This window comes from Rhinolophus hipposideros (assembly GCF_964194185.1).
Source record: "Rhinolophus hipposideros genome assembly, chromosome: 4".
Classification (NCBI taxonomy): domain Eukaryota; kingdom Metazoa; phylum Chordata; class Mammalia; order Chiroptera; family Rhinolophidae; genus Rhinolophus; species Rhinolophus hipposideros.
In genome coordinates, this window is record NC_138050.1 from 14,489,787 (window position 1) to 14,512,877 (window position 23,091).

Below are 23,091 nucleotides of genomic sequence, written 5' to 3' on the forward strand. Positions count from 1 at the left end.
TACATGTTATATTGGCAGATTTGTCAAAACCTTCCAAAATGACTCTTTTTGGTTCCTTTCTCTATAGCCTAATATTCTTCCTTAATTACTTTAGCAGTTTCAGTAAATGCAGTTCTACCTAAGAATGAGAATCTTTATGCATGTTGTGAGAATATTTTTTAGTGAAGGGCTCTGAAGTGTTTCAGTGACAAATCACTATATTAGTACTGAAAGGACCAGTTAGCCATATTAAAAATCATGACTTAAATGATTGAGGAATACACTCAGTTCATCAAAGTTTACTATATGTACCACAACGTGAACAGTTCAGATAGAAAACTCCAAACTTAGAGATGAAGACCATAGTTTGGATATAGATCAATGATCTATCTCAAAGAAAAAAGCCAGTGTCACGTGACATAATCTTCATCCACACCAGCTTCTTTGTAAATCTGTGTCTCTTAGAATCTAGACAAGAGCATACTTGTAACTCAGGGTTGACCTAATGGCTTTACAGGGACGGAAGAAAGAAAACTAACATGTTCAATCAATGTCCAGACACTAGTAACTATACTGAATATACTGCTAAGAAGAAAAATCTTGGAAATGTTTTGGTAAAAATTTATGATGTGCATTGTGGAAACTGATGCTTTATAGATATGCAGAGAAACCATATATTTGCAACTAAGGAACCAACCTCTTCAATGAACAAAATCAGGAGTTAAGGGAACAGTCCATTAACTGAAAATAGAGTATCATATTCTTAACTTGTAGCAAGTATATCTTTTTTCTTGGTTGAAGCTATTCTTTAGTTCTCAGTTTATTGTTTATAATGAACTTATTAACAGGGGCTTATTATAGGGAAGGAAACATACTTACCTGAATTTTAAGCTTAAATAAATTAAAGCAATGTAAACAGGTACAGCTAGTAATCAATTCATTTTCTAAAAAGCACTGCCATTCTACAAAGCTGCTTACTATGCAAGGACTGAAAAAAAAAGAATTCAATTTACTCTTCATAAAGTCTTCGCTTTTTCCCTCAAATTCGTATGTTTACCTAGCAGATTGTTAAGCATTTAGAGGTAGATGAGTGAATTCTGTATTATATCTCACAGAAAACTTTTGTTCCGTTATGTTTTGGGTGTGTCATATACTCCCTGCCTGAAGGGAAATCCTGTAATTTTCAAACACATATCTTTCTATTGGGGGAAAATTCAATCATGGGTTGAATTAAAATTATTTATTTTTACTATTGCTGAACTGTTTTAACACTATATACAAGATCTTATTTATATAAAACTAAGGACTAAAGAAACAATAATTGCTGAATATATAAATGGTCCCAAGATAATTTACATCTTTTTGGACATAGTGATACAATTTTTAAAATTTTAAGTAGAAAAGCCATCAAGACCATACTTTGGACACGTACCAAACTGCAGGTGTGTTTCCCAATTCATAGCGTATTTCAAGGAGCATATTTGATGTTTCCATATATTTTAAATACTTGTTTCTCTAAAACTATCTGTCATCTAAATGCTTTTGTTAATAAAATGGGCTAGAAATTCATTTATTCAAATGAAAATTATCCAAATTATAGTTATAACATTTACTATTTCTTTGAATAATTACTGTTTTGAGTTTGCATAAGATTTTGAATTCTTTTTTTCCCTCTTTTGCTTTTAAAAGTAGGTCCTTTTAATGCCATAGACAGAGAACATTCCATACTTTAAAGATTAAGATTAATTTCATATGCAAAACAATTTACATCTCCAGATATAGATTATTACTCAAACTGTTAGAAGAAACAGATACCCATTCCCAAGAATGTAGTTTTAGAAAAGAAAATTACTAAATGCACTTTTTTTCTAGATCTATGCATTTAAAAAAAATCCATAAACATGCCTTTATTATTGTTGTGGGGGCAGTGAATACATTTTTTTTAAATATGAAAAGTATGTCAATTTGGGCTTGTTTAAACAACTACCAATTTAAAAAGTTTTCCCCTTTCACATAATTAAAATGTCCTTACAATTATCTGTATCAAAGCAGAAAAAAATATTCATTGCTCCCCAAGCTTTATGCCATAGAACTTTTTAAAGACTGCTTAAACTAGTAATCATTTCTTTATAAATATGAATTAAACTGCCATTGAACAAATCAATGTGTTAAGACAGTACATGATGCCATCTTAAAAAAAAAATCTTCAATGCTCAGTCTTTAAAAAGTTGAACTCAGTCACCAGAACCTGTTAAAGGGTTAGTTATTTCCCTTTTACTAACCTCCCTGAAGCAGTCTTTTAATATCTTCATCTTCAAATAAATGACCGTCACCACCTTCAATGAATTTTGTGACCTTGGTGACCTCTGAGAGGATACATGTTTATAGCAAAAATATGTTTATGTAACAAAAAGACAGGAGACTTGATGTGATATATAAAGGCATCTGCCCAACAATAAATTCCAGACCAACACTTGTTCTTTCTCAGTTTTTAGTGCTGTCTTTTGATAAACCAATTTTCTTATAAAGCTGTTGAACAATATATAACAAATATATAACATAACAATCAATATGACTGTCATTTCAGTTTCATTGTATATCTTTGGAGTTTTTCCTTATGTTGGTATGGAACTTAAAGAAATGATATAGAATAGAAAACATATATGAGGCCTCAAAGATTATTTAGACTTTGATACAGGTAGCTTAAGTAAAGTCATGTTCTTATTTTTTTTTTTTTAGAATGCTGACCTTCTTGCAATAATTTCTTCAGAGTTTCTTCTGTTTCTCCACCACCAGTAGTAATCCTAGTATATTTTATTTCGGGACCTAAAATAAAGACAATTACAAAAAAAGTGTCTAATACGGGTAGGCAAACTTCCTCTAGAAAGAGCCAGACAGTAAGCGTTTCAGATTTTGTGGGCATTATGGCCTGTGTTGCAACCATTCAATGGTGTCACTATAGTGTGAAAACAACCATAAACTTTAAATAAATGAATGGACACTCTGTGTTCCAGTAAAACTTTATTTACATATGTAGGTGGCACAGACCATAACTGCTGACTATTCATTTAAACAAATATTTATAGGATAGATGTATTCAGAATTTTAGGCTAATTTACTGGTAGGAGACTGATACAGAGGTTAACTAAAATTATTGATTAATAGTTTTATACAAACTTGCATATATTTTGGTACATAGATGTGTAAACCTTAAGATTAATGGAAAATCAAAGGAGGAAAAGGTTTTGATTCTAGGTTATAATAATATATTATATAATATGTATGAATACATATAATAAAAGTACTTAGAGTTGTCTAAAATTTTCTAATTCAGAGAAAAACATAGATTACATACAGGTAACCCCTGTATAAACATGGCACTTCTATAACATGGTTTAACTGTAACATGGTTTGAGAATTAGAGAAATCCCCGAACAACACAGAACGTAATAAAAGCTTTTAAGAGCAAAAGATATCTCATTTGAAATTTACATTCAAGCATGAATGTCATTATCAGATTTGACTGCAGAATTTTAAAATTTATTAGAATTTTAAATCCATTTTGTTTGCGGAGTATTAAGTTCAGAGGATGAATATATCTTATCAAAAAGAAAATGCCCTCGGTTAATGGTTCTTAGTAGTGATGACGAAGAAAATATTATTTTATACATATTAATAGGTTATACTTTTGGTGAAAATTGCTTTAATAAAGATATTTGTCTTAATTATAAAAATATAATATGTGTTGTTTTTTTAATTTTTGGAACCTAACCCCCTTTATTTGTACTAGTTGTTTGTTTTGTATAACACGGATTTGTATAACATGGCATTTTAAGGAAACTAACGACTGTGTTATACGGGGCATTGTATTTAGAATATTATATATGAAAAAAAGGTGATGAAATGACTTCAGTAACCACCATGAAAATGACTTTGTTTCTCAAATGATTCTATAGAGATATTTTAGGTTAACTATAGCTTGCTCTCTATAATCCAAGTATAATTCCATGTATAGAATTAAAGATTACCTGTAATGATTCGTTCTTCCCTTGTCTCTTTTTCAGTTATTTCCATAGGCACCCCATCAATGATTTTGGTGTATTTTTTAATAATTGGCTCTGAAAGTAGGGGAAGAAAAATGCATTTGATTTATTGCCTGATGGTGTCTAAACCGTCATAAATAGACATTTGATTAAATATATTTTTTAAAACAATGCCATTTGGAATGAAATCATAATCATTTTAGGGACATATCTTAGATAAATTCAGATCAATAGAAGTCTAAAAGGCACCAGTTATGTCCTGAATCTTAGGTGAGGTTAAGAGGCAGCTGGCAGGCTAACTCTCTGTGTCATGTTTGTTTCCTGACTGTGGAATGAGTATTTAGTGAGAATCCAGGGAGTTAATTCTACATCTTTAGAATGAGAACCCTGTGATAAGTCCTAACAGTGACTTACTAGTCTTATACAATTGCCATTTTTTTTTTCTAAGTACAATATGTTCTTTTGTATTAACATTATTGTTACTATATTTCATAGTCATCACTGCATATGCAGAAGTAATGATAGTTTAATTGAACAGGATGACTTAATGGGTAAGTTAATTCCAACTAGATCCATTGAAGGGTAAGCTATATTTTACCTTTACGGGTCCATAACTAAGAAAAGTAGTCCCACAATTTATATACAACAAAATTCCAGAGAAAACATCACATGTTCGGTATATTTAAACCAACATTATTTTAAAATAATCACAGTAATGCCAACTAGGCACCAGGAAACACATTAACACACCTCCATGGATCACTTCAGTTACTGTTTCACCTTCTTTTATCAGCCTGAATTCAGGTTCACCTTCAATTTTCACCTTTGTTATTGTGGGTCCTGAGACATTGTTTTAGAAGACAAATTATCATGTTAAAGCAGTTCTTTAAATGTACCAGAGTGGAAATTTATTTCAACTTTTGGTGTTACTGAAACATCAGAGTGGGTTCAGGCTTCATGAAATCCATTTAAAACATTTCCCAGTTTTTTCAAATTTGGCAGCATTTATGAGAACAAATGCCTCCGTCTATTGGTGTGCTGCTAAAATTACTTTAATTTGAAATTAGCATTTAAACTGATATATAAGTCCATCTACTTATTCATAGTTGTAAAGTATGATCACACAAAATATTATGTGTAACTATACTTTGTGAATCATAAAATATGTAAAAATTTGAGTTGCTCTAATGATAATTAGTATAAATCTTACTTACCATACTGAGATTGTCTATTACTCCTTATTAAAATTTTATTTTAATTTAATCACTCAGTATCTTACACTTTTTATCTAATGGGCACAAGATTGAACATAAAAAAATCCCAACTTTATACCTACCTGTAAGATAGTGAATTTCAGGTTTTATGAGAAAATGGATTTGAGTACTTACCTTCTATATGCAAATGATGCAAATTTTACTAATTAATAGTTAAACAGTCCTTCAAATGCAAAGTTAAACAAGTGTTGCATTTGACTTGCAAAATGATTTTACTTCCAGCAAAAATCATTTTGAATGTTAGAAAGCTGATTATTACATTAGTTAATCAAGACTGTTTCATAGAGAAGAAAAATGAAGTTCAGTACATTTAACTCATACTGTAACACCCTTCAACAGTCGAATGTAACTGTATTTGCTATCTTTGAGAGGGTTTATTGGCTTGTCAGTGTACACCATTACCCAGAATGAAATAGTCTAGAACAATTTAAAATAATGAAACTAAGAGTATAGTTCTTTCAAACAATAAACACTTCACACCATGATATTTGATCTATGGGGCTAAGACATATTAAATATCAAAGCATGAGGCTAGGTTTTAAGATGTAGTAATTTCAAAAGGAAAGCACACTTAAGGAGTTTATAAACAGGAAATGAGTAAATAAATTATCCAAATCAACATTTATTTAAAAGAATCTAAATTGACATTTCAAAACTATTCTCTCTATAGTTAAACTCTATGAAGGCAGGATTTTTACAATTTTTTTTCCATATTTATTCATAACATCTAGGAAAGTAATCAGCACAGTTCTTAGTAAGTATGTGTTGAATTGAGTTTCAGTTGCTTTATTCTTAATTCTAAAATTTCACTAAGTATCTTTTTTAAATAAGAAATATCTAAAAATTGTGTGTTGGAGTCTAATTTACTTAGTGAGAATTCAAGAGTCATCAATGAATCTGCAAAAGTGCTAACAGTGAGAAACAAATGCCAGTAGCAGTCTTAGAGCTCAGCGATTGGAAATGGCTGCCAAGGTAAGTATTTGTTTCATTCATTATGTTATACAGAAACAGAACTTCTGAATTTTTGGATTGAAGAATTGTTAATGCTTAAGTGACATGACTCCATTTTTCATCCTTGTTCTCTTTATAGGAAGAACTCAAATAGAGTTGATGCTCCACTGTGTTCTTAATTGAAGAAAGATTAATACAATAGAATCCCACTGACAAAGACTGGGAAAATAAATGGACTGAATGAAGAAGCTTGAAATAAAATATAAGAATCTCTGAATATAAGCACAGCAGCATATGTGAATGATTTCGATAAAGAAGCTGAACACTAGTGATTATATAAAATTTTAGGGAATCTAATTTTTAAAAACTGTATATGAATTTTAAAATGAAACGTATTTCAAAAGATCAAGAAACATTTTCTCAACAAAAATGTTGGTGATTTAATTTCTTCTTAAGACACCTAATTCTCTTCATCAATATATAAAAGGAATCAAATGGTCATAGTATAGTATTTTTAAGAAAAGAAGCACAGATTTCAAAGAATACCTTAATTTTACATCTCAAAATGTAGATAACTAATTAGGTAGGGAATAAACTTTTACATATGTTTTTCCAATGTCCAAGTTTTAAGTCATGACTAGTTTTTAAAGGCTTAGACAAAAGTATTCAAGAATTTATCCATTTCAATTCAGAGAATGGGAATACCAAAATCAAAGATAATTAAAATAATAGTTTTCTTGAGATTCAATTGAGAACATGATATATATATATATATATATATATATATATATATATATATATATATATATATATATATATATGAAGCCTGTTTCTATCCTTTTGACAGAATAAATAAGATATTGTGGTCTTTTCTCTGTGGCAAGTTGCCACATTGAGATGTTTAGGCATGGAAATAAAAACTTCTGTTTGGTCGTTACTAGAGGGTAATGGCAGAGGGTAGCAGAAGCAGGTAAAGAGAGTCAAATGTACGGTGGTGGAAGGAGAACTGACTCTGGGTGGTGAACACACAATGCAATATATAGATGATATATTACAGAATTGTACACTTCAAACATATAATTTTACTAAACCAATATCATCCCAATAAATGTAATTAAAAAGAAAAACTTAAGCAATGTAGAAAGGCTTAAAATTAAAACAATTGTCTCCCCCCTCACCAAAAATCAAAGGATGTTTAGATATGGAAATAAAACTTCTTAAGGTCTGACCCTTAGCAATAATTAAAATACATGAAATAAAGGTGGCATCAACAATGTTGAAGTTGGCTAACATAGACAGTAGGTAAGAGAGGAAAGTGAGTGTTTATTTAATGTTGTAGTCTGAACATCAGGAGAGATGTTTAACATACGTATTATATATTATTTAATATATAATATATATGTTTTCATATATGTAAATTCAGGGCTGGAATTAAGGATTCTAAAGTTTGACTCACTGCACCCACAGCTAGTACTTATTCCCTCTTCTGTTTCTGGTGATCTAATTTCAAAATATATCATGTGTGGTTGTAATTTTCAAAGCTTTCATCAAAGTGCAGCTTCTGTGCTTTCTTTCTTAAGTTGTTGAATGAAAAATGCCTGCACTTTTTGGAAGAGCTTCTTGTAACAGTAGGAAAAAAATCCACATGGGAAGATTGGAAATAAAGTGACAAAAAGAGTATACTCTCTGAAGGAGTTTAACTGCAATAAAAGCTCAGAATTTACTTGTTTAGCAAGTATCTGGGTACTAGTGCTAATGCAATGGCCAATTAGGTTCATTTGAAACTAATGTTCTGTCTCAGTACAGAACAAGCAAATGTACTGAAAGTATTAGGAATGCACCATCTGCTCTGCTAAACGATTTGCATTCCGCATTCTGCAATAACATGAGCATGCCACTGGTATAGAAATATTTAGCATGTTAGTTTCAAAAAGAATGTAGATACATTCATAGAAATCAGTCTATTATATGGATCTTTTTTCACAATAAAAGGAACCATATATAACATTGATATTTTTACCTTCAGTTTTGATAATAGGCTGAAGACTGCCTTCAATCACTTTAATTTTTGGTTCCACAACTTTGGTTATAATTTTAGTTGCTGAAAGTATAGAAAGTGGAACATAAATGATGTTTGCATAATAAAACATCCTTAAGAAAATTGTTCTTTTATTATTATTTTTTTCCTTTGGTGGGTACTGAGATATTTGATATGGTAAGATGATGGGGCAGTCAGATACAGGAATTATTCGTGGTACATTATCTAGTATTATCTTCTCATGTCCAGATGGTGAACTCTGACGTCCAGTGACTTGGATTTGTTCCAGTGAAATATACACTCACTAAGTGAGGAATTCTATCTAGAAATCTATAATTTTGAACTGCACCACTAAAGCTCTTTACCTTCTTTTGTACTTCTCGAAAATATTGGCTGCATAGCAACAGAAGACAAATAAACATGATTAATTTCATGCAATTCATAATATCTCAAATTGCATTGTTGAATTCTTTTTCAATTAAAAGAAAAAAAAACTAAAGGAAAAAGACTCAAAATAGTTTTCATGCATTTTATAACAATAATGTGAAAAGAAAATATGAAAAATAGATCACTATACTTAAAAGTAAAAATAAATTTCAGCCAGCTAGATATGAGCTCTATGCAACAAGCACAATATGATCAATATTTAAATTACAGGCTAAAATGTCTTTAATTTTCAGCATTATCATCATCATCATTTTTTTAAAAATTAAAGGTATGTTTCTTGAATGTATGTCATCCACCCAACAAAGATAATAATGTGCAAAATTTACTTAAGGTAACAGCGAACGATTTGGTTGGCTTTTGGTTATACAGAATAACTGGAAAGGAGACTCTGGAGCCATACAACCAGAGCTACTGGCTTTTTGTCATTTCTAATTAGAAGCCTGAAAAGATGGCTCCATTAGGAAACAGGCTGCACTAAAGCTAAACCTTACAATCGTAACAGATTGTGTGGATACTTTAGAGGTGAGATGTTAGCATAGTTTAGGATACTGTCATATTTTACCTCAGATTTCTGCGATGGTTAGCTGGGTTCTGGACCTTAATTGTGACTATGTTTTGGTAATATCAGATTTTATATCTTGATATCTCAAATTAAGAAGCTCTAAAATATATCAAATCTCTGTATTCAAGACCACCTGTGTATTGATTCCACAGGTGGTCTTACTATCGAGGAATCTTTCTATGAAGGTCAAATTCACAGGTCATATCTTCTGCTACTATCAGATGGGTTAATTACTGGGTTAACCCAGTAATTGCTATCAGATGGGTTAATTACTTTTATCTTAAATCTTTACTTCATGTTAAGGAACCTGAAGTTTAGGATATTTAGTTGGTTATCAGTTTTGTTTCAATCTTGCTTTTCTTAGGACTTAAATAATTTTGACAGGTCACAGGCTGGGAATAAAATGCTGATTTTACTCCTCTCCACCTCAAATGTTATATATTTCACATACTAAAGAGCATTTTTCCCCAAAACAATTTAAAATATATGGTTTTTGGGGAACAAGAATAATACATAGCAAGGAAATTTTATAGACAAGTCAAGAAAAGAACACAAAAATGAAATCTTTGGTTTAATTGGTCTCTACCTCTATTTGAAGTATGCCTAAATAACAGCATACCCATCTGGAGAGGAGTTAAATAAACATTGACTCCAGAATGTAAACCTCAGAGCTATTTCAAGAGCTCTGAGTTGGTAGGTGAGTTTCATTAGACTTGCGTCACTTCATAAAGAGTACCTTATTTTCTGTGAGTGAGGATTCCATTTCAGTAGAGGAAAATAAAGGAATTATAATATGTTGGCTCATTGTAAGCAAAATATTGCATTGACATATATGGAAAGTGGTGGACCTGTTATAGATAAAGTAGGAAAAATAAAGAAATGTAGTGCAGATATACATCTTTATTGGAGAAAGATGACATAACATTTCTGATGAATAGAGCCCATAATTTGTTATAAAACATATCTTTAACAATATTGTATACTTCCATACTGAAATTTATACGATGTTGAATCATAACTATTCCAACTATATCTTTAAAACACTGCTGGGCTGGCCTAATACTGGATTTGCATATGTTATTATTACATAATTGAAATCAGGAAGAGCAGCAGACATTTTGTTTTGCTCCTTACATTATTTTTACTCCTTTTCCATATCTAGTGTAAATCTTAAGAAAATTTTTCTTAATTAAATAACAGGATGTTCACGTTGTAAAAGAGAATAATTTTCTAGCCAGGATAAATGTTGGAATTGATGTAATGCTTTAGCTACTGATACATTTTGAGTGTTTAATCATAGAGTCAAAACAAAATGAAACAAATTTCTGCTTTGAAAGCTACAAGAAAGAAAGAAAAAAGACAAATGAAGAAAAGTCACATTGACAGAGAAATACCATGAGTTATGTTTATGAGAATGAAATACCCTTTACCATTGTTAAGTAGTAGAGGTTTAATTTTGATAATCTGGTAGTCAGGGATAAAAGGATCTTTGGATCTAGAAACTTTAGGTTTATTACCTAGCAATTTTTTTTATTCTTTTATACAATTTTTTGGATGGAGAGAACTTCTCAACCTCCAACTCAGACACATTAGGATTCTTTGGCACACTGTCTCCCTACCTGCCCTTAGATGGCTGAGGGCTTGAGAGTGGAATGAGTGACAAACCCTTCAGCAATGTTATTTATGTGTCCACACATCTGAATTTGCAGATTGCTCTGGAGCGTCTTTTAGTTATCTCTTCTCTTTTATGATTGTGTGCCTTTTTTTCTGCTTCTTTATCATGATAGCTTTTATATTTTACTGTTATTCTTACGTGTCTTATCATTCCTGTTTTTTGGATGAGTAAGGAACTGGTTCATTGGAGTTGGAGGTTATGGCTAGGTCTGAGAGGTCTCATCCAGACCTCAAGCCCTAGTTCAAGTGGGATGAAATTTGCCATTGTTTGGAATTCTAAATACCAGATTATCAATAGTCTCTGTTTGTAAATACAAAAAATACTATTATTATTTTAATTTTGTCACTTACATGTGACAAATATACATTATGTACTTACTATAGACAGTCATGGGGATTTCTTTGAAGGTGCTGCCACGAACAAACTGAAAATAAATGTTTATACTGAGTAACATGAAATTTAGTAGTTATATTAACAAAGTCATGGCACTACTTTAATTTTTACTAAAATAAATAAAATGAAGCTATCATTACACTTAGAAATGAAGTCTTCATATGTTTCATCTTTCAATTTCCTACTATGGTCAGATGGCATAAAAATTATTAGATTCATCACTCAGTTACAAAAATTATAGGATAGTAAATCAAAAGTTAATAGATTTATAAAATAATATTTCATATACTTTCTATGACTTTGATCTTATATAGATAAAGAAGCAAAATATTCCTTTATCTTTAACTACTGTGATTAGTGACAACTTTTTATAAGTAAATATTATATATTTTCTTTATATTCAGTAGCAAAGACACTTGATGATAGAAAGATTATAGTTATTTTTTATTATGTATGTATCTTAACTGCCCAACTGCACTGTAAATTTTTTGAACAAAGGATCCTATCTGATTTAACTTAATTTTTCCATAACACGTAATACACTGCTTGGTACCACGTAGTTTTGAATAGGTATTTGTTGAATAAAACCATAAAGAAATTATGTCACTTCTTTATAGGTGGGCTAACGGTGCATGATCAACAGAGACCAATCCAAGGCTAGTGTACATCTACTCATTAATGTATACATTTCTAGTCTCTTATGTTCAACATATTAGAGAGAAATCCGATAACATTCTTTACCTTAATTTGGATGTATTTGATCAATTTATTAAGTATTTCCAGCAGCTGATCATTTCCAATAGGTGTGTCTATGAAGAGGAATATTAAATGAATATTGGCAAGAATATGTGAAATAAAAATCTAGGTTTCTATTGAAAAAAATCTAATCCATTAATAAATTTAATAATTACCAACCTGCTGGATAGAGGAGTTTATCTACAACATGAATGACACCATTTGTTGTCATGATATCAGATTCTTTTGATTTCAATTCATTCACCAGAAGTGTGTCATTTACCTATCCAAATAAAGGATAATGTCAATGAGAATTTAATGAAAAATGAATATTAAGATAATTAAATGATGGATGAAGATTATCATAAACTCATTCTAGAAAACTTACTCCTTTCAAATAGATTTTGCTTCCTTGTGTGGTCTTTAGAATGTTAGTAACACCAGGTTCAAACCCCTTTCCAATGAAGACTCCTGGTGTCAGGTGATAAAGGATGATGTTTTGAAGGGCATTTTTGTCCCCTATTGGGAAAAAATATATTTATTTAATAACATGTCATTATTTTTTTCCACATTTTGATACTATGAAAACTAAAGAGAAAAACATTTCTTTGTCTTTATTTTTTCCACACTGTAATTTCTCATAATGTCATTGTTTTCTCAAATTGTTATCAATGCTACGTCAAAATATACAGTCACTTCAATCAGCTCAATCAAAATATTACACAACTTACTGGGAGAAAAAAATATTTTTGAAATTGTGACTGTTTTCTTCTTTTTCACCTAATTATGTGGCCAACATAAGTGAACTTCTAGCCCAACAACATGACAGTATGAAGTTAATTAAGAACATTAATGAGTGACCCTCCACATACCCCAAGTGAAATTAAAGAAAACTAAAGCTAGACAAGAATATGAAAGAAGAGACATTTTGGAGGCTGATGTCTCGGCTGGGACACTTGAGGAAGAAATGAGATCCTGAAATCAAGGGGCAAATATCTGGTATTCACTTCTACTTACGAATCAGAACTTCCTTTTCTTCATTAGTCATTCCCTTAAAGGCATCATTAGTTGGAACAAATAAAGTCCAATCCCCAGGTTGTGTCAGGAGCTCTTTCAAGTCTGCAGCTTCTAGGAGGCTGAGGAAGATGCTAAGCAGGAAGAACATGTTTATTGTGTTAAATTTAGATTTAGGTATGGTATCCTCACCCACAATGCACGGAATAGAATAGAATCCATGTATTGCATAAAGCAACCTAATAAATTTTCTGTTTTGTTTTTATCCTATAAAACTTAACAAGGTCACACTTTATAATAAATAAGAAGCATTTTTAAAACTTTAATATTTCACAAAACAGTCTTTGCTGGTATATATTATCTTTAAAAAAAACTTAATTATAGAAAATGTGCAAGGAATAGTTCACTTTATGAGGTTGTTTTTTTCACTCATCAAGTTATATGTATTATGGTACACCAGGAAGCAACATTGTGTTAAGAACATATTCCAATTTTGAAAACAATTCATAGACTTCTCATTCTAAATTCTATTCTTAGCAATACTAAATACTAAATACGTTTTGGAATACTAACTGTGAAACAAAAATATGCCAATAGCTTTCATTTTTTTGTGGAGGTAGAACTAATAAGCTCACCTAAATGAAACCCAATAGCTTTTTAAATGAAAACCAATAGCTTTCATTTTTTTTTGTGGAGGTAGAACTAATAAGCTCACCTAAAGCGTTTATCTTGTTTTAATTTTTCATGGAGGGATTTCTCTGCTGGTTTGATGATCTCTCGGAATATGTGAATGGCACCATTTCTTCCTTGCTTACTTCCTCTCACCATGCATGAATTTTCAATGCAGACAGCCTAGCAAAGAAAAGAAAGATACAGTTGTCCATTTCCTTACTTGAAATTTCTTATGTGGAAATAGTTGCATAGTTACATTTCTGGATTGACTTTTTTAAGAGGTCACCTGAACTCTCTGGCCAGAGGAAAGAGCTTTTCTTCTCTGTTTTTAAGATATTGTACAACCTGACATCACACTTCTTATTCAACCAGCTTTTTTACTAGTCAAGCTACCCTGTGTGTCAGGCAGGTAGTTTTTTCAGTAAATAGCAAAAGTTCCATAGAATTCTACTTCTACATTTTCTATCATTCCTCTCCACGTTTTAACCGTTTTTCTAACTCTCTTAGGAAACTTTAACCTTTTAACTCTTTAGGACCCTCTTTAACCATTGTTTCATGACCAGTGCCTCTTGTGGTCTCCAGAAATATTTACTGTATTTTCTTGACTGTAGGATCAATTAGAAGTGAAATTATTGATTTTACTACAGTTTTTGAACAAACATAGGTATATATATATATATATATATATATATATATATATGTGTGTGTAATTTAGAATGGACCCATATTCTGCACCTTTAAAATGTGTGTCTTGGAATTGTGAAACTGACGAGCAGCTGCTGGGTGTCACATTCAGTTCTAGGTAATACTTAACTTCCTGTGAAATATTTTAGCTACAGCCACATGTGTTGCCCATACAGAAAGTGAACAGCACCACTAGTTACATTGTAATTATGATAAGCAATATTTTCTAGAAATTTTTCTTTAGATAATTACATTAGAACCATTTTACAGAGTTCAGAATTTTTACGTGTCTAGAAAAGTTTACCTTGAAAGTCATTTAAAAAAGATTCAGTAGCTGAATCGTGATCTTACAGTAAAAGATCATCCTACATATTTGATTCTATATAAAAATTACCTAATTATCTTGTAAACAGTAAAGGATGCTATACATCGACATACAGATGGCCAACAGACATATGAAAAGATGCTCAACATCACTAATTATCAGAGAAATGCAAATCAAAACCACAATGAGATATCACTTCACTCCAGTCAACTAATGACATGTATTGGTGAGGATGTGGAGAAAAGAGAACCCTTGTGCACTCTTAATGGGACTGCAAATTACTGCAGCCACTATGGAAAATAGTACGAAATTTCCTCAAAAACGTAAAAACAGAACCACCATATCACCTAGAAGTACCACTTCTGGATATTTACCTGAAGAAATCCAAAACACTAATTTGTAAATCTATATGCATCCTAGTTCATTTCAGCATTATTTACAATATCCAGGATATGAAAGCAACTTAGGTGCCCATCAATAGGTGAATGGATGAATAAAATGTGGTTGGTATATACATACAATGGAATAATACTCAGCAATAAAAAGAATGAAATCTTGCCATTGCTGACAACCTGGATGGACCTAGAGGGTATTAAGCTAAGTGAAATAAGTCAGACAAAGACAAATACCATATAGTTTCACTTATATGTGGAATATAAAACAAAAACAGACACTTAGAAACGTGGATCAAACTGATAGTTTCCAAAGGGGGGATGAGTACAAAAAGGGTTGGGGAATATAGTCAATAATATTGTGATACGTTTGCAAGGGGACAGGTGATTTCTAGACTTACTGCAGCAATCACACTGTAAGGTATATAAATGTTGAAACACTATATTGTACACCTGAAACAAATTTGCATACCAACTATACTTACATTTTTAAAAAGCTTATTTTAGAGGAGTTTTAGTGACTTCTTTAATTGAAATAATTAATGCTTTAGAACATAAAATTATTTATAATGAAACAAATGCAAATCTTCTGAATTATTAATACATAGCACTTTTTGTGTAATTTTCTTAGTCATTTCACACATTACTCAGTTTCTGATCTTTCTATGCATATTTATTATGAAAATCTCATGATAAAATTCTGAGAAACATTTGTTATAACACCATTTTTTGATAAGGACATGTCATTTGACATTTAAGTCAATGTGGATATTTTAATTATTCTGATTCACTTACTGTACGATACACGAAGACTCTGAGCTGTTTGCCTCCAATGGTCTCAAGTTTTTGTCCATTGTAAAGCTCATTAAGGCCAACTTTTACTTTCAATATGTGATTCTGCAGAATTAATTTAAGAAGGCGCTGATCCATGCTCAGAGTGTCATCTATAAATACAGTTTTAAAGAAAAATGATGATTTTATTTAGAAAGTATTAAAGTTTCTCCTGGTAAGAGAAAATAATGAAAATGGATAATTCCTAATACTATTGATATTGTGGAGTCTACACTCATAGAATATAGGACTCCACTAAATGCTCAAGGCAATGAATTCTGTGTACCAGCAGAAGCTCTATGCGCTCTTCTATCAAGTGACTATAACATGACTCCAAGCAGTTCAAACAATGGGTTTCATTTCTATGAGGGCTACATAGTTTTATGCGGTCATTGGCAAAAGTTAAACTGTAATGCTGGTCAAGATATTTTCTGAGAATTAGATACCCATTAGTCACATGAAAGACTACTGATGAATCATTTGTTAATTTATCTTTATAACTGAACAGAAAACCAAAGCACACAACCTGTTAAAGATGGGTTAATGTCAACACATATGGATATTGTTATTACAAAGAGGAAAAACGGCATTTCTATGAATTTGAATTTTTATTAATAATCTCTATGTCACAATCTGGTATTTGGAAAAACGTAAAAATAAAAGATGCTTATTTATTTTATTAATTACTAAATTGGGCCTAACAATTTAAATAGGTCTCTGTGAATCACTTTTCTGGAAAAAGTGGCAGATTGCATTAATGTAAACACTGCCCTTGAATAGCAGTTACTAGGAAAAATACTTATAATAATAGTCCACATCACTTAAGGAAGTGAATAATAGTGTCTTGTTTTTATTTGTTTGTAATTTAACATCTTAAATAAGATGTGCTAAATAAGAAAATCAAATTTATTTTTCTTAATATCAATTATGTGTGCTGGAAATATGGTTATATTCAGAAAATAACTGAATACCTCTCATCAAAAACTTTCACTTCCTATATTCTATATCTATTATTATAAAATGTTTTGAAATGAAAAGCATTTTAAAAGTGACTACATAGTACTATATACACACATCATATGTGTCGCCAATGCAGAAACTAATAAATACCTTGTAAAATATCTATTATTTCTTACTGCAAACAATTATGGTGAAGAAAAAAGGTATGCATGGGTAGAGGGGGTGTGGAGAACAGGAATGACAGTGTCCAGTACATACCAGAAAATGCGTTATTCACAGGGGCCAGCAAAGTGTATTCTCCATCTGGCCTCAGAGTGGATGCCAAACCTAATTGGGCCACGAGGTCTGTGAAAGTGGTTTGCTGATTTCCAGCCAGCTCAATAACTTGTTTGGCTGTAAAATAAACCATCACCATTCCCCAAATGTCATCATTGTTATTATCATCATCATGAAATTAGTAAATCAATTCTTGGCTGTTTTCTATAAGCTATTTGCTGCACTGACAATGTGATGAGACATTCTGCCTTGCCCGAGTAAGAATTTCAACTTCCCTTTTTGGGGGTTGATAACCACAAAATGTTTCACAAGGAAAATATCTTTGTCTTCTTACTTTTCATTTTCTTTGACTCTCTATTGCTCATCTCTTGACTCTACTCTTGTGAGAGCCATAGCTCTTTCGTTTATCCAAAGCTGACCATTTGGTTCTATCTTGCCTTCTGTTTTCCAGAAAACTTTGGCACTGTGAGAACCTTTATAAATATTAGGTGTTAGAAACGCTAGAAAACCAAGGTTCCACACATGGGATGCCCATGACTACGCAGACTACCTAGTTAGCAGTCGTCACATACTATTCCTTATACTACATACTCATTTTTCATGGACTTACTCCTGAGGCATCATAATTCATAAACAATAGTAAGTAAAAGAATATGAAACTGTTGCTCACCAGAATCAGGAATTAGGACCTGATCAATCAAATGGATAACACCGTTATTTGTCACAATATCTTTTTTGTTCACCATTTTGATTCCATTTACTGTTATGCTGTCACCATCACATCCTATCTCAATTGTGTTTCCTTCCAAAGTCTCAAAGACTGCTCCTCCCATAATAGCCTCAGAACACTGGAGAGTGTTTAAAATGTGGAACTTCATGAGAGCTGAAAGACAAAATAAAAAGAACATGCATTTAGATCAAGGGAAGGAGCATTTGACCCTTAAGATGTGTTTCACTGTGGAACTAAGTATTCCCAATAAATACAATGCATATGTAAGACCTAAGGATTGACTGAAGGTTTTTAAATACTGTTTAAGTTATAGAATGTTTTTTTTTTCCCATCAACTATATAATCAAAAAAGCTTAGCTTGGTAGGAAGTAGAAGAGAAGATCAATTTCATGAAATGATTTGTGTGGTACTAAATAATATGCTAGACATCAAGTTCCCGCTGTCATAAGGAAGTAATTTCTGATGTGGAAGCAAAAAAAATATTTCACTCAGAAGGCCTGTAAAGTTATTCGTGCAGTGCTACCTGTTCCAAAACACCCAAGCAGTATCTTGCAATAGTCACTCTTAATAGAATAGCTGTACATAATTTGTAAAGAGTTTAATAGAGGCTGAAGCAAGACAAATAATTCCCAACATCTAGAAAATAGCCAAACTATAGATGATTTCTTGAAGGAATCTATGAGTCAACTATATTTTATTGATATCTACATCCTCAAAATTTCTCAAATTGGTTAAATGTATTTTGACATAGCCTGAGTAAGTGAAATGTACTAGTCACAATTAAAATCTATTTGAAAAATTCTGTGTATCAGTAAGTAATGGTCCAAGAGAACCATGCAATTTTCTTAACTCAATTATATCTTTTAGCATAAATTTAGAATTAAGAGCATAATATGTATACGATATTAAAATTTGATCTTATATTTCTTTTCAACACTTGCTAGTCCTTTTTAATGTTGCTACTTATTTACTTGAAAGCAATACAAAAATGTGGTCTTTAGGATATTCTTATTATTTTAATTACTTTAATTAATTATTAAGTTAATTACTCTGCATGCTCTTCCAAGGATTTTGTTTTTTAAGATTTTTATAGTCCACCTCAAAAAATGTTTTCTTTGTCTTTATTTATCAAAGCTGACAACATTGGCATGATATTCTTTTTCATTTCTTTTTCTTCTTGGAATTCTGGAAGGCTTCTCATAGAGGAAGACATTTTTGTACCTTCAGAAGCCACTTTATCTCCCATGATCCTTTCTAGGACACCTCGTGGAAGTTTCTCAAAAGCTTCATTGGTGGGAGCAAAGAGTGTGAAGTGACCATCTCTTCCAAGGGCTTCCAATATATCAGATGTGATGGCAGCTGCCTGAAACATAGACATGCTTTTCAGAAGCTTGTGCTTAGCGAATCCAAAAGAAAATTACAACACACTTAGCTTAGGCTAACATGAAAAAGCTCATTCTACAGAAAACTATGAAACTATAATCTTTAAGACATTATTTTTTGGCACACCAACTATGTCCTTTCCAACTTTCCTCAACCTATGTTTGTAAGAATGAAAATGTTGCCAGCATACTTATAATAACTGAAACGGACACATTCTGAGCATACTAAATATATTACAGTCTCATAAATTACCACTTTGTATTTATATCATCCACATAAGTAGTATTATTTCATAGTAGGAGATGATTTCTTCTGTGTAATATGAAAATCTTTTCAGTTCAAGAAATATATTTGTTATATTGCTGCAAGATTTAACAGCATTTTTAAAATTATTTTTAAATTTTGACAGGGAAAAGAAAGAAATTTCAATAATTCAAGACAATCTACTGTTACGTCTTGGTATTTACCCTAAAAGACGAGAGATCATCTTCTGCTTCAATGAAGTCTTGAATTGAGGTACCAATTTGTGTAAGGACACGGTCAATGACATGTACAACACCATTTGTTGCAATCTGGTTTCCATGGATGATTCGAGCACAGTTAACAGTGACAACCTATAATTATTTGGGAAAATCAAAGTGCAGAAATCAGGACTATCCATTGACCACTGAGACAGCAAGCCTTTTCCCTATTTTTTATTTATACTAGTAAAAGTAACAGTGAAGGAGCTGACATTCTGTTATAAACACTGAGAATGAAGAGTTACATATTGTTATGTCTAAAAAAAAAATAAGGGAAAACAGAGCTAGTAGAGAACCCAAGTTCAGTTACACTGAACATATCATGGAATATAAGGCTAAAGTGTTTTTTCATTTGAATTATTGCTTTTATTCTTATCTTTCTTTTATAGATATAGTAATCAAATATTCCAATGCAGATCAATGAATTATATAAAGAAGTCTAAATAGTCCTAAAATAAATTCTGAAATAAATTGCATAAACATAACAAGTTCTATTATAGTAATTTCCTAACTATTGCCTTATCAGTGATCCTTTTTGTCCTTGGAAATTTAACTATTGAAAGATCCCTATGACTTTTAAGTTTTGCACAAAGACTCTTATCTAAATACATAAGAACCTAAATAAGTATAGTAGCCAGAGGGTGAATAAAAGAATACTTATTCACTGATTATTCTTTGACAAATTCTCTGATAAATTCTTATTTATTATTTTTTTCAAACACATCAACTAGTAAAATGTGTTTTTTTTTAGAACATTGAAGTCTACTATCAATAAACTGTCAATTTAATTTCTTCCTCACAATCACTCTTTAGTAAAAATCAGTCCCTGAATCAAAAATTTACAAGCCTTAAATGTGGGGGAAAGTCTTGATATTGCACTTATATTCACTAATTTTTATTATTGCTGTGAACCTTATACAGAAAAATTACTCATAAATGTACTGCTTATTAATGAAACTTACCCCATTAGGATAATGGTTAATGAAAAGCCCCAAATTGTTGTACATCGAAGGAACGATCATGCCATTTTTTAAGTCCTTGGTTAACATTCTCTTATTAACCATGTGGCTATGTAAAGCATTCAATAATTCGACATTTACATTGCTCTCCAAACCTCTACGGATATCCTAGAATAAATCATAATGATACAAGTTTATTTTATTGCAGTTCATTATTAATGTTCTTATAATTATCCTATTTCTACTCTAAATATTTTCTGATTGCATTGTCCAGCTGGGCAAACCAATTGACATAAATGACTTAATATTATATTATTTTAATTGATTAAGGAATTTTGTAAATTCTGGTACTCAGTTAAAGGTTCTGAATGCTTGGGCATTTTTGGAGTCAAAGTGAATTTTTTAAATGAATAATTGACAAAGAGACAAACTTGATAAAAGGTTTAAGGTAAAATGAAAATTATCAGATATTTAAATACTTTTGAGTTGTAAACAAAGCAAAAAACACTATATTTGTACACAGTTGAGTTTAAACAAGGATTTTATGTTTATTCAAAAATGAATTTAAGAATTCAACCATTCTGCACCCTTTTATTTATTCAATACCATATATTCTATCATACTGTACATGGTTTTATGGGAAATGCAATAGTAAGTAAGGTAAAGTTTCTGCCTTTAAGATGCTTATCATGTAACAGCATATAAAAATAAACAGAGTAAGATAAAGGGCAGAAAGATGAAAAAATGTTTTCAGAGGTCAAATGAAGAAAGCCAGCTATTCAAGGTATGGAGATAGGCCTTCCAGGGTAGATAGGATAGGAATGGCGTAATGATCATTCTAAGTCCAATCGCTGGCACAGGATGAATATTGGGAGGACAGAAATTGTCCAGTGTAGTTAGTATATACTTCTATGTTTCTCAGGTAATATTAAGAAAGAAATTTAGAAAAATATGTAAGACAATAACATGTAAGACTTGAATACTCGAGTGAAGCATAAACTAAACTGGCGATGGGACGCCACTGAAAATTTTGTGGCATTGGAACATAATAATTAGACTGGGCTTTGAGAAGGTTAATATGGTGGTAATGCATAGTAGAAACGAGGGTATTAAGAGGAGGAAACATGGGATATGGGTGACTAACAGTAGTAGGTTGTAAGCATTGGAGAGAGCAGTGGTGAGGATGACTCACAGTTTTCAAGTCTGAACACCGAGATTACCACTGCCAATTATGGAAAAATAGGCAGCTGAAAAGCAATTGTTTGTTTATGGGGATAAAAGAGCGTCATATATTTTAGATACATTTTTTGTTGAAAAATACAAATGGCGTATCCAAGGAGAAATATTAAGATAGATGTTAGAAATAGTCTCCTGGGTTTCCAAGGGCACCAAGTACAAGAAACACAGATTTCATGGTTACATGCACTCTAGTGACCGCTGAAGCTATCAGAAGTGCATCTAAAGAGCAAAGTCTACTTCAGCAGAGACTTTAATAAGACTCATTCTTAAGGCAAGGAGGAAGGGGAGTCAGGAAAAGAAAGCGGAAAGGTGGTTAGAGATGTGGTCAAAGGTAACCAGAAGAGAGACAGTGTGTTCTACAATGCAAGCAATTAACAACTGCACGGTTAGTGTCGCAAGATCATATCTAGAGGAATCTACCTAAGTTTTACTAAACATTATTTGACTCTAGTAGTAATTATCAATTCATCTTCATATCAAGTAGAAAGTAGGCGTATATTTCGACACCAGTTTTACAGATTTGGAAAATGAGTCATTATGTAGTGTGTTGTAAATCAAACTATGCACAAAAATCTGATAATGAAATGCATTTTACAACACTTCATTTAAATATGCACACACATGTTTATAAATCTGTCAGTCTCTGAACAGCCATATATATTTACATATAATTAAAATAATAATTACCTCTATAAAATATAGCTCATAATAAATGTTAAATTCCACGAGGCGTCTTAACATACCTTTCTATTAGATATGTCATTTAAAATTACATACATTTTCTCACTACCAAAAAGGAAGGAGGCAAGGAGTAAAATAGAATAATAATAAGTGCTTATTCAGTCCATTCTTTTTTTTTTTTCCTTCTCAAATATCTCTTTTTTTTAAATTTTAATTTATTAGTTTCAGGTGTACAAGACAAGGTAATACTTAGATGTTCATCATTTATATCCCTCACACTGTGAACCCCCCTCCCCCCATCCACTATCCCTCCGACCTCACACCGAG

General features: G+C 31.5%; 1 protein-coding gene across 8 annotated transcripts in view; it reads right to left on the reverse strand.

Annotated features, from left to right (window-relative positions):
• Nucleotides 1–23,091, reverse strand: part of POSTN (periostin) — a 35,222-nt gene that overhangs the window by 3,993 nt on the left and 8,138 nt on the right. The window contains exons 5-21 of one of the 8 annotated variants that reach the window (XM_081046373.1): nucleotides 20,848–21,012; nucleotides 19,832–19,978; nucleotides 19,203–19,344; nucleotides 17,922–18,134; nucleotides 17,234–17,368; nucleotides 15,980–16,128; nucleotides 13,827–13,963; nucleotides 13,115–13,245; nucleotides 12,486–12,616; nucleotides 12,278–12,380; nucleotides 12,104–12,171; nucleotides 11,348–11,393; nucleotides 8,268–8,348; nucleotides 4,773–4,862; nucleotides 4,008–4,097; nucleotides 2,728–2,805; nucleotides 2,262–2,345 (exon numbers count right to left, since the gene is read on the reverse strand). In XM_081046373.1, the coding sequence (XP_080902499.1) occupies nucleotides 2,262–2,345; nucleotides 2,728–2,805; nucleotides 4,008–4,097; nucleotides 4,773–4,862; nucleotides 8,268–8,348; nucleotides 11,348–11,393; nucleotides 12,104–12,171; nucleotides 12,278–12,380; nucleotides 12,486–12,616; nucleotides 13,115–13,245; nucleotides 13,827–13,963; nucleotides 15,980–16,128; nucleotides 17,234–17,368; nucleotides 17,922–18,134; nucleotides 19,203–19,344; nucleotides 19,832–19,978; nucleotides 20,848–21,012 (1,990 nt within the window). The remainder of the gene's footprint in view (nucleotides 1–2,261; nucleotides 2,346–2,727; nucleotides 2,806–4,007; nucleotides 4,098–4,772; nucleotides 4,863–8,267; nucleotides 8,349–11,347; nucleotides 11,394–12,103; nucleotides 12,172–12,277; nucleotides 12,381–12,485; nucleotides 12,617–13,114; nucleotides 13,246–13,826; nucleotides 13,964–15,979; nucleotides 16,129–17,233; nucleotides 17,369–17,921; nucleotides 18,135–19,202; nucleotides 19,345–19,831; nucleotides 19,979–20,847; nucleotides 21,013–23,091) is intronic. The other 7 variants (XM_081046376.1, XM_081046375.1, XM_081046374.1 and 4 more) reach the window with 7 other exon arrangements.